The following is a 13767-nucleotide window of genomic DNA, read 5'->3' as shown; positions in this document are numbered from 1 at the left end:
TAAACAGGCTTTTCCAAAGTTTAATTTTATCTTGCCACCTAATACAGCATAAAAATCTGCTAGCTTCCTTTAACTAGGACAAGTCATAGCAGCACGTTCTGAAATTACTTTCAATTTGTGGTACTGAGTAGTCAACACGTTTTTAAACCCTGAGAAAGATGGAGTATTTCTAATTCATAAAGGAATAACAACCATCTTTAACAGACATGTATAAATGCTTTTCAGTCACAGCTGGAAAAACTACTTTTCTGTGATGGTTTTTGTGGAAGGCAAATATATAAGACTATATAACAAGAACATCCACACACAAGTAAGTGTTAGGAAACCATTCTTAGGAATAAGTACCAGGTGCGAAAATGCATTTGTAAATGCTGAGAACAAATGTTATTATTCTACATTTTGCCTGTCAAACACATCGTTTCATTAAAGGAGAACTGAAATACTGTGAGAAGGTATTCAGTGACCAGTTCCATCTTAGAATATAATTAGGCAATTTTCTCCTTAATTAAAAAATAGGAAAACACAGAAAATCATTGTAAATTGTCTAGCGTTCCTAGGACACAGGAAAAATAGTAGTAATATTACAGAAGGCTTTAGTGAGACCTTATCTGTAAAACAGATCACAATCCTGATCATCTGTGTTCAAGAACAATGGACTCCCATTAGACCAGAGCTAGCAGGATGATCATTGGGAATGGAGAATCTAATTTATGAGAGGAGATGAAGGAAGCTCTTAAGATAAAGGACAGATGAGAAAAACAGCCAATTTATATCCAAGAATTAGGTTGGAAATTAGGGAAAGGCTTTTACCGGAAAGAACAAGCTTTTGAAGTAAGTGTTCCAAGAACAGAAACACATACAAATTGCAAAAATAGTTCACTAGTTGTTTTTTGAACAGTTGATAAGTTTATGAAAGTCATCAGGCAAATGATAGCAGCAGGACAGTCAAATTGAACTCAGAAGGTTTCTCCCATCTGTAATCCCTGTCTAAAGACAGCTAGCCTGCAATGCTGCAGCCCTATAATACATTCTATAAGCCATATAAAACATTCTGCTCTAAAAATAAATAAGTAAAAATCAAAAAAGCTAAATCAAAAGTCAAGCAACAGAGGACACTAACTGCAAGGAAATTATTCAAATCTTGTTAAACTGATTACTAAACACAAGAATAAAAAAGCTTATATGCTGTAAATAAATTAATAGAATTCAGTAATGTTCTACTTACATACTGATCAGGCTTCCTATAAACTTCATTGGTATCTATCTACAGAACAGCCTGGATAAGCAATTTTCACATGCAAAACTTCACAATAATCATGTGATATATATACCTCCTCGGTAAATCCGTGTTAATGGTCAAGCTACAGTATCTAACTTGTGAAGAGAGTATAATTAAAAAGGAGCGTATTTCCAGTTTATAGATTCTTTTCCCTCTTGTGGAAGTGAGCTAGTTCATAGTGTCAAACCAAACAGACTAATATTTTCAGCATACCTTTCATACAATCGGATATAAACATATTTGAAAGGGGCCTGCTTACTCTAGCTTTGACTTTGCCATCAAATTCAAAAACATTGCCAAAGGCATGACAGTAACATACTGTTCTCTACATCCACCTGGAATAAGATCAGAACAAATCAGCTTAAGCAATAGCAAAAGGAGAACTAAATCAGATAGTGGGAAAACAATAAAGAACCGTAACAAATTTTCACAGAAGACCATGGGCTCTCTGTTCCTGGGCTTTTCTTCTAAGAGCAGATTAGACAAATGTCAGTCAGGAATGGTATCATGTAACTGATTCTGCATTTCTGATGAATGCTTCTCAACCTGAAAGACCATGCTTCATTTCATATTGACCAAGAGTACTTCATGCCTCAACAGAGTACATGGTAGCCAGGTATAAAAGTTGGCAGGATATAAGCCTTTGCGCTGTCTCTGCTGGTCATGGTTAGAATGTGACAAATTAGATTTTTTTTTTTTCTTCAGATCTACTCTAGCTGTTTTGATTCCTGTGTTACACCCTGTTAGCTATACTTTTTGCTTTTATTGGCACAAATCAGGAAGGAAAATCAGCCTCAGAATTTCAAGCCTTCACCCTCCCCCACACTGAATTATAATTCAGTTTAGGCAACCTCTCCTTTTTCTCACGAAGCATATTCAAAGGAATAAATGTAATTACAAGTTTCAAAAGGTCAAGACACGAAATACATCTCATCAGTGCAAACCACCAGATCACCACTTTTCTCAGTGTAGGCTGATGAAAGCAAACCTCTCTAACCTGCTACAAATACTGCTGAACTTCCTGCATCATTTCCATACTAATTATGGCAAGATATTTATTTTAAAAAAAGGAAAAAAAGCATCACCAAGAGACAAGCATGAGAGATCTGTAGTGCAGCACTACTGAAGCAGATGTTCACTAAGAAACACTTTTCCTAAGACTTTTGACCTTGTATTGAGCACAGAGGTGACAGTAACTCCAAAAACCTGTTGAATTTAAATAAAAAGCAAGTCTGAATGTAATTCAATTAAATTAATATACACACTGCTGCATTCCAAGATATGTTTGGGAATCACATTTAATTGCATTTTTAAGAAGTTAAACAATCTTAGTGATACAGAAACTTTTTTTCCAGAATCAACATAACTAATCAGGACTCTTGACATCAAAACATACATGTTGCTCTGCTTAAGAACACAATAGAAGCTTATGAAACAAGATAACGTGTAAAGGTGTTCGAGAACATAATCTCAATGAGAGCTCTGAAACTTGAGCCTGACTCAAAAAATATCCATCCAAGCCACTTCCACTCTCCTTCTTTTATACAGTTTTTAGAGTATGGTCGTCTTTGCTTCCAAAAAACTAATTCTGACTCTCACCAATCTTCTATTTCTGCAAACTTACTTTCTGTAATCTCCCTGATCATATACCTACACTTACAGAATCACTTGAATTTTGTGAGAATTGATCATAGAATGGTTTGGGACCTTAAAGACCATTAGTTCCACCCCCCCTGCCATGGGCAGGGACACCTTCCGCTATATAAGGCTCCTCAAAGCCCCATCCAGCCTGGCCTTGAGCACCGCCAGGGATGGGGCATCCACAGCTGCTCTGGGCAACCTGTGCCAGTGCCTCACCACCTTCACAGTGAAGAAATTCTTCCTAATATCTAATTTAAATCTACCCTTTTCAGTTTAAATCCATTTCCCTATGTCCTGCCACTACATGCCCTTGTAAAAAAAACCTCTCCAGCTTTCTTTTAGGCCCCCTTTAGTTACTGGAAGGCAGCAACGAGGTCTTCCTGGAGCCTTCTCTTCTGCAGGCTGAACAACCCCAGCTCTCTCAGCCTTTCTTCAAAGGAGAGGTGCTCCAGGCCTCTGATCATCTTCATGGCCCTCCTCTGCACTCACTGCAACAGTAAGCCCTCCTAATGTCCTTCTAAGGTCCATGTCCTTCTAATGATGGGGGGCCCAGAGCTGAACGTAGTGCTCTCTTTCTTCAACCGTTAAGATCCACGACTGTCGTTTGTGGCTAACCTCAAATACAGTCTTGCACAATACCTTACCATGAATTGGCTGGTAAAACTACTATGAAGCCAGGCTTCTGGCATTCTGCATACAGTATTTTGGAACTGAACTGTTATTTCTCTGGTTCGGCAACTACTGAACTCCAGAACACTTGTTCCCAATGCAAAGTGAAGCAGCTTAGTGTTGCAAGTGGGTTTTTAGCTTCACTCAAAGGAAAAAAAGAACTAAACTCAGCCACAAGAGAACTGACAACCACAGAAGCTTTTATTAAAATCTCACTTCAAGGAGCAAGATCCTTTTTCTGCCAGCCTATTAGCAATGGCAATAAACAAACCCACATCTTTTAAAATGCACATGTTATTTGAAAACAAACTCATGACTATACATAAAAAGCCTAACGCAACCTGAAAGCAATATTAGCATACTCAAGTAAACGTATAGAAATCTAGTGAACACACACAATTTCTGTGAATTGTTAAAAATCCACTTCAGTAAATTAACTACCTCAATTTTTCTTTATTACCAATGTTTGCTGTGAAATACATTAAAACAAGTATTCTATTCAAGACTCTGTATTGCTGAACAGCAATAAATTAACCTTATGACAAGATAGCTTGAATGGCTTGGACTACATTATTTCACACTATATGGCTTTACTAAGTTGTGATAAGTCTCAATTTTAAAGAGAGAAAAGGAAAAAAAACACCTAGTTTCTACATTAAGCAGACTCCATAATTTAAACAATATGAAGGAAAACTGTTCTGCTTCTAATGTACAGAAATTTTAACTAGTCTTTACAGAAAAAGTAAATGCCAAACAAGCAACTTAATTGACCCAAGAAATGCACCAACTCTGACATGATCACAAACATAAAAATGCAATTGTATTAATGGAAGATTATTTTTTTAATTTGTTATCTAAGTAACATACTCTATTTAGCATTTATGCCAAATCAGGTCTTAAGTTCAAAAACTAAGTTACAAGAAAAACAATGCTGCAAAGCAACAACTCAAGAATGCGGAAGTTTTAAATTAAATCCGAGACAAACGTCTTATTTCCTACTCCAACTATTTAACTAAAAATCTTAAATCGCACATTCTACCAACACAGGAAGTCCCAAATAGCTCATCAGGATTACCTGCAGGTGGACAACTACACCTTCAAACCACGAAACTGAGAAACTAGGATGACCAACAAAGAGTTCCGGTAAGAAGCTTTGGAAATTAAAAACAGTCGTGAACTACATCTAATTACATGGGTGATAATAGAGTGCAAAAACTACTTAGTATAAGAAACCTAGTACCTATACAGAACTACTAAGACAGCCATTCCTTTGCAAGTACTGCAGAAGAGAAAGAATACATTCAAGGATGAAAGCATGAACAAGCACCCTTACTTAAAACATTCATCCTCAAACTCAAGTTCCCATGACCACTCTGCATCTTCAGGAAACCATTCTTCACTGCTATCATGCAGGTTTTGATTTATAAAAAAAGAAGAAAGAAAGACAGAAAGAAAACCAAAAGCCACTACACAGGTTCAAATGCCACATAGAGGAAAATTTCTGAAGAGATATTTACCTTTGCAATCTAAGAAAACAGTTCACTTACTATTTCAATCTTTCCTTTATTTGCTTTGTATAGCTAGTGGAATAAAGTTACAATTCCAATCAAAAAGACTTTGGCTATTGACTTTTCTTTCTCTGCTTCTGGAGTGAACATTCTGTTCTTTTAATTGCAGTTTGCTTTAAACTTCATACTAATTATAACACATTTTGACAAAATTTACTTTCCATGAGAACTGACCAGGCATGAAGAAGGTTTACCCAAGCCAAAGGTTACACCTGTCATTTACTGAAAATGGCCTTAAGACTATTATAAAAAAGCACATCTTCGACCAAAGTCAGAACTAACATATATTCTGAGAACATGAAGGGAAGTAAATAAAAAGCTGTGAAATATAAATCCAATTATTCGCCTAAGTAGCTTCCCATCTTCATCATACTGAGTGAAGACAGCAGCCCATTTACCCTAAATTTTCAAATACAGAAATTAAATATTTTTTAAAGTCTAAATACCTAATTTAAAGTCTAAATACCATAAATGGATGAAATACACCTGAAAGTTTACTGTCTCTCTTCAGTTTTAGAACACTGAATCAAAATCATAACATTTTCCTCATACAAAAACATGGTCAGTTGAAGAAAGTCAGTTAAACACTAATCACAATAGAAGACTTTTTTTTTGACCAATAGCTATCACAGCAAACCATTTACTACAAATCAGAATGATTTCTGAAATTGTTTTTTAAAAAGGCTAAAAAAAAGTGAAAGTAGACGAGCACTTAATGTAGTACTTAATGAGAAAGGCAGAGTCAAAATACCTTTCTTCAAGGACAGTATAAACAATTAGTTCAGCAAAATGACCGAATGTATTATCTGTGCTATTTCCAAATGTTCAATAACTATCACTGTGAAAAAGAACATGACTAATGTGAAAAGGAAGAACATAACTAATCTTATTTTTCAGGGTAATGTTCAAAAACATACATTACTCAGCACTGATTTAAGAACTTAACTCACACACACTCTGGTACATAGAACAATTTGTTTTTTTAAAAATATTTTTATGTTAAATTAAAAAATTACACAGAACACTCTACTATACTGGTGCTATTCGAATACAAATTCCCATTATCCTAAACTTCAAGTAGCTTCTACCCAACATGTTTTCTTGGGAAAAGCCTATCATTAAATAAACAGCTGGGAGGACAGCAGAGAGCAGAAATAAAACTTAGGACCGATGAAATCTGAAGACAACTTCTGTGTTTCATAATAAGAAAAGGGACATTTTTTATAGGAAGAACGCTACAAAATTGATTATGCTCAGCAATTACTGTCTTGCTCTAGACTGAATGTTCTTGCTTTAAAGTCATTGTTTGAATTATAACCTTTTTGAATTGGTCCAGCTTTCATCTCTGCATTTTGATCAGACAGCATTCATTTTAAGACAACCCTCAGAAGACAGAGAAGCCATGCCCTCCCAGTTTCACCATTTACTCCTTTGTTGGCTAAGAAATGCTACTTAAGTTGACGGAATCAGCAATTTAAGACCTTTATTTTGTCTGACTGCAGGCAAGATTTCAGCTTTTCAAAAAACCCCTAACATTAGGTAGCAAATGCCTCTTCCATGTGTCCAATGAAAACCAAAGCGATGAATCAGAACAGTCATTTAATGAGTTAAAAGAAAAGGTGACTAAAATTTCCCCAGTGAATGGAACAGCCTTCCCATTGCTGCTTTTGCTTAATTTTTTTTGTAAGTTTAGCCAGAAAAAAAGTTAACTTTGTTAATAAATGACACTACAAGTCTTCCATAACCTTATTGTAAAATCACAAGTATTATTTGGCTTCTGCTAGCGGTTACTTCATGGCATACTTAAAAAAAAACCTTTCAAAAGAAAACTTTTTCCTATGTACGTGCTTCTGAAGTCACGCAGACCTTAAAAGGATAGGCTACTTCTTAAACCTTTCTTCCTCCTCATACAAGGGGGATGTTCTGTCTCTCAAAGGAATTAGCAGAAAGTCTTCTAAGTAAACTATTGTGTCAGTAAGGACTATATTGTAGAAGTATTAATGTACAGTGTGCATAATCTCTTTTAACGGAATTTAAGGCCAATTAGACATACAACACTTGGGACTGGTCTTAGCATGTTCCATTCTGCTTCAAAACTACGAATCACAGCAGCTTTACTTTTCTTGAGACTACAAAAATATATGACCACTTCTCTGTCCTACTACCTCACATACTCATATTTAAAAGAAAAAAATTTCTAAGACTTGGGTTCAGCTCACTTACTTAAAACTGTAACTTCACCAAACCCTTCATTTTTTATCAACCAGCGTTGTAGTTTATGCAGTTATTCCACACTCAGCATTTAATATATGTACAGATTACACTCTTAACTTCACATTCAGACTCTCACAGGACATAATCCACTTCCTACTGAAGTCTACAACATGAACCTACTAAATTTGAAAGCACACCCAGAGATATACAAGCCATAATTTCTACTAGAAACTTATCACTGGAAATAATTATTTCTAATCTCCAAGTGAACTGCATATAATTTTCAGAAGAAAGATCATAAAGCAAGGAGATTCATTCTTCTACACTGACAAAGTCTAAAGCTGTAAAACCAGATACCCCAGCCATAAAAATAATAAAGATTACTTGAATCTGTCGTAGGCTGTTATCCTCTTCCCATGAATAAAAATACTGAAAACAGCAAAATACAAATCTTTTCTTCCACCAGAGGCTGGAGAACCAAGGGAAAAAGTGGTCTGTGTCAGGCTCATTAAACAAGTACTTATGTATTTCGCAGCTAGCTTTAAATATGGCAGAGTAGGTTATAATCCAACTTTGTTACTACATACAGTCCCGGAACAACGGAGTGACTTCCACTGGATATGAAGCATTAACAACAAGAGGCCTGCGAAACTGATGAGACACTGAGTAAGCCAGTGTCTGTTACAAACCAAAACAACTTACACTATCAACTGACATTAGGTAAAGCACATCCATATTCAGCACACTCTAACACTGTAACTGATTCTCTTCCCTAAAGGGACATTTTTTATTGCAACAAGCACTAACACATGTTTTTATCTTTCTGCATCCTCTAGTAATAAAACTATGAGTTCAGTATTTTTATTCCAACTGAGCTACAAATAAAGATAGTGTTAAAAACAAAGTACAAATACAAAAAACCCCAAAGTCATTATTCAAAAATAAGAGTGGCAGAATCAGACCTAGAAGAAAATTCCACCAGTACTGTCATGTCTTCAAGAAATAAACAGTGGTATACCTACTTTTCTGCCTGGAGTTTTGTGGTTTTTACTATCAAGTCCTGGGTTTGTTCCTTTGCTGCCTAAAACACAATTAGAATCATTAAGCATGTGAAAAACACAAATACATCAAATGTATTACACAATCTTTAAAATAATACTTTTGAAGCTTTCTGACTATAAGCAGTTCAAAGAGTGTACTCTTTGAAACAAAAGGACTTCTCGAAATAAGTATTCATTAACTCCATTTTCAGGCACGATAAATATGCTCATCCATATATATTTTCATCTTTATACACATTTACATTCACACACTGTTGATTTTTAATTTATATTTAATGCCATAACATTATTATAAATATGCAAAATAGTTCTGATTATTTTGTTTGTCCATTGACTGTACCTTGTTTGCTGTTGATGAAAATGAAAAAGGAAACAAGTTCCTTCAGACTGAACTGTCCAGTACCAGTGTCCATCCAGACATTTTAGACAACATGAATATAACTCTGCTGGTCTATGCAAGTTTAGCTCTACAGAGAAGCTTACAGGGCTGTAAGTATCAAAAAAATTATGAAAAATGTCTTCACTAAAAGGGTAATCAAGCACTGGGACAGTCTGTGCAGGCAAGTGGCTCATCCCTGGAGATATTTACAAGACGTGTAGATGAAGTGCTTAGGGACATGGTTTAGTGGTGGACTTGGCAGTCCTGGGTTTACAGTTGGACTATATGATCCTAAAGGTCTTTTCCAACCTAAATGATTCCGTGATGCTAAAAGCAATGCACTCACAAAGTTAATCACAGCCCTGAATGTTCAGTGATGACAATGCAAGGGAATCCATGCAGAAACCATTCTGGTACTGACAGCAGGTGCATGACTAAAGGGATTGCTGTGACTGAAATTAAAGGAGATCTGACACTTATCACTCAGCAAGAAGATAAAAGACATCCGGAATTGTTGGTTTCCCACTGGATACCACCAGTGACCATTTAGGCAGAAAAGTAAGATTTAACGAGAACAAAACCCTGAAATCAAAATGCATTCAGTATGGCATAACACTGAAAGTAAAGAGGTAGAAACAGCTATAAAGATAATCTGCATGAATGATTTCAAGACTGTAATAGGTCTAAATTACAGCATTTGCCAAAATGAAGATGCCAGTCTTGAAACCTGAGGTCTAACGCAATTACATACGTACACCGATCCATTTCAGCCTTTTCATCTGCCACACTACACTAGTTACAATGGAAAAGCAGTCAAGGGACAGGAATGCTTTGAAAGGTGAAAGTAGGACTGCAATCACTCAAGTACAACTTCAGTCATCAGAGGGAGCCTGAGCTGTTCCATTAATATATGACTGTTCCATGGCAGGGGGCTTAGAACTAGTTGATCTTTCGGGTCCCTTCCAACCCAAATCATTCTATGATTCTATGAATACAGACAGCGAGCACCACTGAGGTGCCAGTTGCTGAATTTTCTAAAGGAAATCATTATGGATTAGCACACAAATTTAATAAAAACTCATCAGAATTTACTGAGCATTTACTAGTTCCAAAATAAATTAAGATATCTTTAAGCTTTTTATATCTTATATAAATAATATTTAGGTTTTTTAACATGTATTTATATTTTAACCTTTTTTTTAATGATACTGATTTTCAGTGCTTCAGCCTAATAAAAAAAACCCAAAAGACTATTACAACGAAAGACTAGACTTGAACAGGATCAAAATCTACTAATTCCAGACTTTTTTCCTCCACCATTCACAGTTGCAGATTTTCATAAACAAACAAAAAAACCCACAGAAGAAGAAATTTGCATCTTTTCTATTACTTTTTAGACAGAAGAATTGCCAAGAAGAATTTTAATAGCAGGACAGCAGAAAGGAAGGAAAAGCACTTTTTCTGGATACAGCTAGATACACCAGGAAGATAGTTTTCATTGATATGCATTAAAATACATGCCAGTTACTGTAATTATTGTATGTACGTAATGTAAGAGCTTACATCTAACCAAAACAAAGTAACTGGCAGAAAAAAATTAAACATGCCAGAAAAATGAGAGTTGATATTTGATGTTTCTTGCAGATGTCGAATAGAAATATTTCTCTCTTCCTCCCCACCTCAGTATACCAATTAAAACTTTAATTATCCTTCAACCCTGCATTATTCCATTCCAGCACTTGCCTCCTTCTTTCCCTTTCAGTCCTTGCATTTATGAAGTCACTGTCCTGAAATCAGATCTGACAGTATCTGGCTACTTGGATTGGATGGTATTACATACTTACAAAACAAAAAAGGCAAGAATCTTTATGGGTCTTCTTATTCAGCTTGAGCACATGCTTGCAAGTCTTTTTAACAGGTAAGTTTAAGCAGATGCTTGCAAGTCTTCAGATATTGCACATAAAATATCAGAGTATTTGACAACTAAGTGCTAGTTCATGGGCTTAATAACTTACATACAGACAAAGAAAACATAGATTAAATTGAAACAAGTTATGAGTTCCACAGGGCTCTAGAGGAAACCTCCTGTAGGGCCCAGAACAAAACTGCCTACTGACTTTTAACAGAAAAAGAAATCACTGCAGGGTGGCTCTACTCTGGCAGGGGGATCACAGATGATAGCTACACTTTATGATCTAATGACAAAAAAAAAAAAAGAGCAAAAATCTGCATGGACACTTGACTCATTTACACATCTAAGAGTTTAATCAAACAGTTCCTGAACTGCACTAGGGAATTCATCCACATCAACAGCATTCAAAGAGATCCGAGACGTGCAAGGTGCATTACGCATTCCCTTCCAAAATTGAAATTTAAGCACCACAGTGGGCTACACTGTACTCACACCGCTTGGAACAAGTTTATCAAACTACAAGCATTCTTATGGGGATTACATATAATGACAACAAAACCTATTCATCCAAGTAGGACATCTAATGTCCCCACACACACATTAGGAGTGGGAAAAGCAACTGTTTGCACAAGATCTTTTAGTGAAGGATTCGCACAATGTACCTTATGTGTTGTATTCAGAACAGATTTGTTTTGGCAAAACGTCTACACGTCAGAATCCATAAATCTTTTAAAAACTCATCACTGTGTTGAATATTGAACTTGTACATTAAAACCAAACCAGACTTAGTAACGCACTATAAAACACAACTTTTTTTTCCCCTGTAAAATATTGCAGATTCAAAATTGGTTTTGTTGCATACCAGTATTCTGAGACAATGTCATGAAACAAAACCTGCCGAAAGAAGATGGCACACTGGATTTGTCTGCCTCTTTGGATTACAAAATACTTTATGACTATACTTGAGGTATTTACATGAACACATAACAGATCTATTCAATGGGAAAGACACACAAATTTTGAACAGAAATACAGAAACGTAATTAACCCTTTAATCTCACACACATCCAACCTAATAAAGTATTTTCTCTCCACTCACATATAAATGGATATCACAGTGCTATTCTCAAAATATGCATATTGCTGCATTATAAATTGCAATTTGGAAGACATTAAAATTACTCTCTCAGTACATTTTCTAAATAAGTAGGGAGAAATAAATCAATATCCCAAAGTAACATCATATGCATACTATGGAAACATCTCAATACTGCAGTTAATCCTCCAAAAAAATTATTTATCCTTCTACAAGAAAGCAGTCGCACCTCAAAAAGAAACACATACAAAGCACATCTGTTTATTCATTACCTTCAAACGACTAGACATATCTTCACAGCAGCTGCTCATCGCTTGCACATCTTCGTTTATACTCTCAAGCTCCTAAGTAAGTTCAAATAACAGTAACTGTGTTTTAAATCAGAAATGCCATGCCTAGGCCCAGATTCATCCCACCAAAATGACATGCCCAAGTTGCAAAGCACATAGTTGCTCTTGGTTCCTTGTTAACCAATGACCTGAATGCACCTCTACAGATCAACATTCACTTGGCATTTTTATCTGTTTGAAACATCAACTCTCTCTGTGCAGAATTTGCACCAAAAGAAACAAACAAAACCATTACTGTAAAAGTATATTTGTCCTGGAAAGTCAAAAACACTCTTAATCCTTTTTTCTTTTTTTAAACTTTAAATTACATAGCAGTACACTTGCAAGATTGCTAGTCACACTGTAAAAGTGCTACCTCTTTAACTTGCTTGAATATGTGGACAAATTCTTCATTTATGGCTAAGCTTCGTCGTTCAATGTCTCCACGCAAGTTTCTTCGGGTGCGCAAACTATTTTCGACAAAAAAGGTTGACAGAGCCTTCAGTGCTTCCAGCATTTCCTAGAAAATGAAAAACACTTTAACTTCCCATAAAGTTACTAAGAAGCAAGTTACACAGCATGTAACCATCCCAAGCTCATGGTCTTATTAAAAACAAACAAACAAACAAAAAAACCCAATCCACCAAAACCCCAACATGACTACATGGTTTCAGAAGAAAAACTACCCAAATACAGTCCAGATGAGTTGATAAATAACCAAAATACTTGCTGAGTCTTTCTTTTTCTCATATAACACACAACTTCGTCTACTATTTTAGAATAGCTTTAATCAATCAGCTTACATTCGGTTAAAACAGGAGCTATCCACTGCTAGAAAACACTGAAATCAGAAAAAGCTGGGTGCCCTCAAGCTAAGCAATACAAACCTCCCGGCGACTTGAAGGGATCGAACAGGAGCGTGGCATGTCTCAAGCGAAGCAAAACCGAATTTTATTTTTAATTAAGGCTGCAAACGTCAGCCTGCGACTCCGCAGCGGAACTGAGGGTATGACAGGGCTCGCTTCCCAATCCCGGAGCCTATCGGGGCTGGCAACCCCTGACAGCTCATCCGGCCGGTCCCCCGCAGCGTGCCCCCCACCGGGCAGGCCCCGGGCCTCGCCTCGGCCCCTCAGCCGCCGCCCTCCCCACCTTATCGTTGTCCAGGCGAGTCTCCAGGATCTTGTTGAGCTTGCGGGACAGCGGGTTGCTGCCGGGGGCAGCCGGGAGCCCCGGAGCGGGGACAGCGGGCGGCGGCGCGGCGGTGTCAGCCATAGCTGCGGCCCTCCCCGGCCGCCTTCACCAATGGCCGCGGCGGCGGACCGGCTCCGGCGGAAACGCACTCCCGAGGCTTTGGTTCCGGCCCGGCCCGCGGGCCCGCGGCAGCTGGTTGAGAGAGCGGGACGTTTGGTCACTGATTCAGGGGAATAAATAAAAGATTTGGGGGTGATGAGAAGAAAGAGGACTCACTTCCTGAGGTCGGATGGCTGTATTCATCTCATGAAATAAACGGTTTAGTTCTGAGCTGTAACAACATGGAAAAATAAGTGGACTCTTTGCTGTATAAGCTAATAGCATCCACAGTAAAAGCGTGTCAAAATAAGCATTGCACAGGCAATTTA

General features: G+C 37.0%; 1 protein-coding gene across 2 annotated transcripts in view; it reads right to left on the bottom strand.

Moving 5' to 3' along the window:
• Positions 1-13465, bottom strand: part of COG6 (component of oligomeric golgi complex 6) — a 59484-nt gene extending 46019 nt beyond the window's left edge. The window contains exons 1-4 of one of the 2 annotated variants that reach the window (XM_037376885.1): positions 13298-13465; positions 12525-12668; positions 12092-12163; positions 8394-8452 (exon numbers count right to left, since the gene is read on the bottom strand). In XM_037376885.1, coding sequence (XP_037232782.1) covers positions 8394-8452; positions 12092-12163; positions 12525-12668; positions 13298-13420 — 398 coding nt within the window. In that variant the 5' untranslated portion in view covers positions 13421-13465. Of the gene's footprint in view, positions 1-8393; positions 8453-12091; positions 12164-12524; positions 12669-13035; positions 13200-13297 lie in introns of those variants that run through there. The other variant, XM_037376886.1, reaches the window with a different exon arrangement.
• Positions 13466-13767: the final 302 nt, after the last annotated feature.

The sequence above is a fragment of the Falco rusticolus genome, chromosome 2 (genome assembly GCF_015220075.1).
Source record: "Falco rusticolus isolate bFalRus1 chromosome 2, bFalRus1.pri, whole genome shotgun sequence".
Taxonomy (NCBI): Eukaryota; Metazoa; Chordata; class Aves; order Falconiformes; family Falconidae; genus Falco; species Falco rusticolus.
The sequence above is the reverse complement of the archived record's forward strand: the minus strand, read 5'-3'. Positions and strand labels throughout refer to the sequence as shown.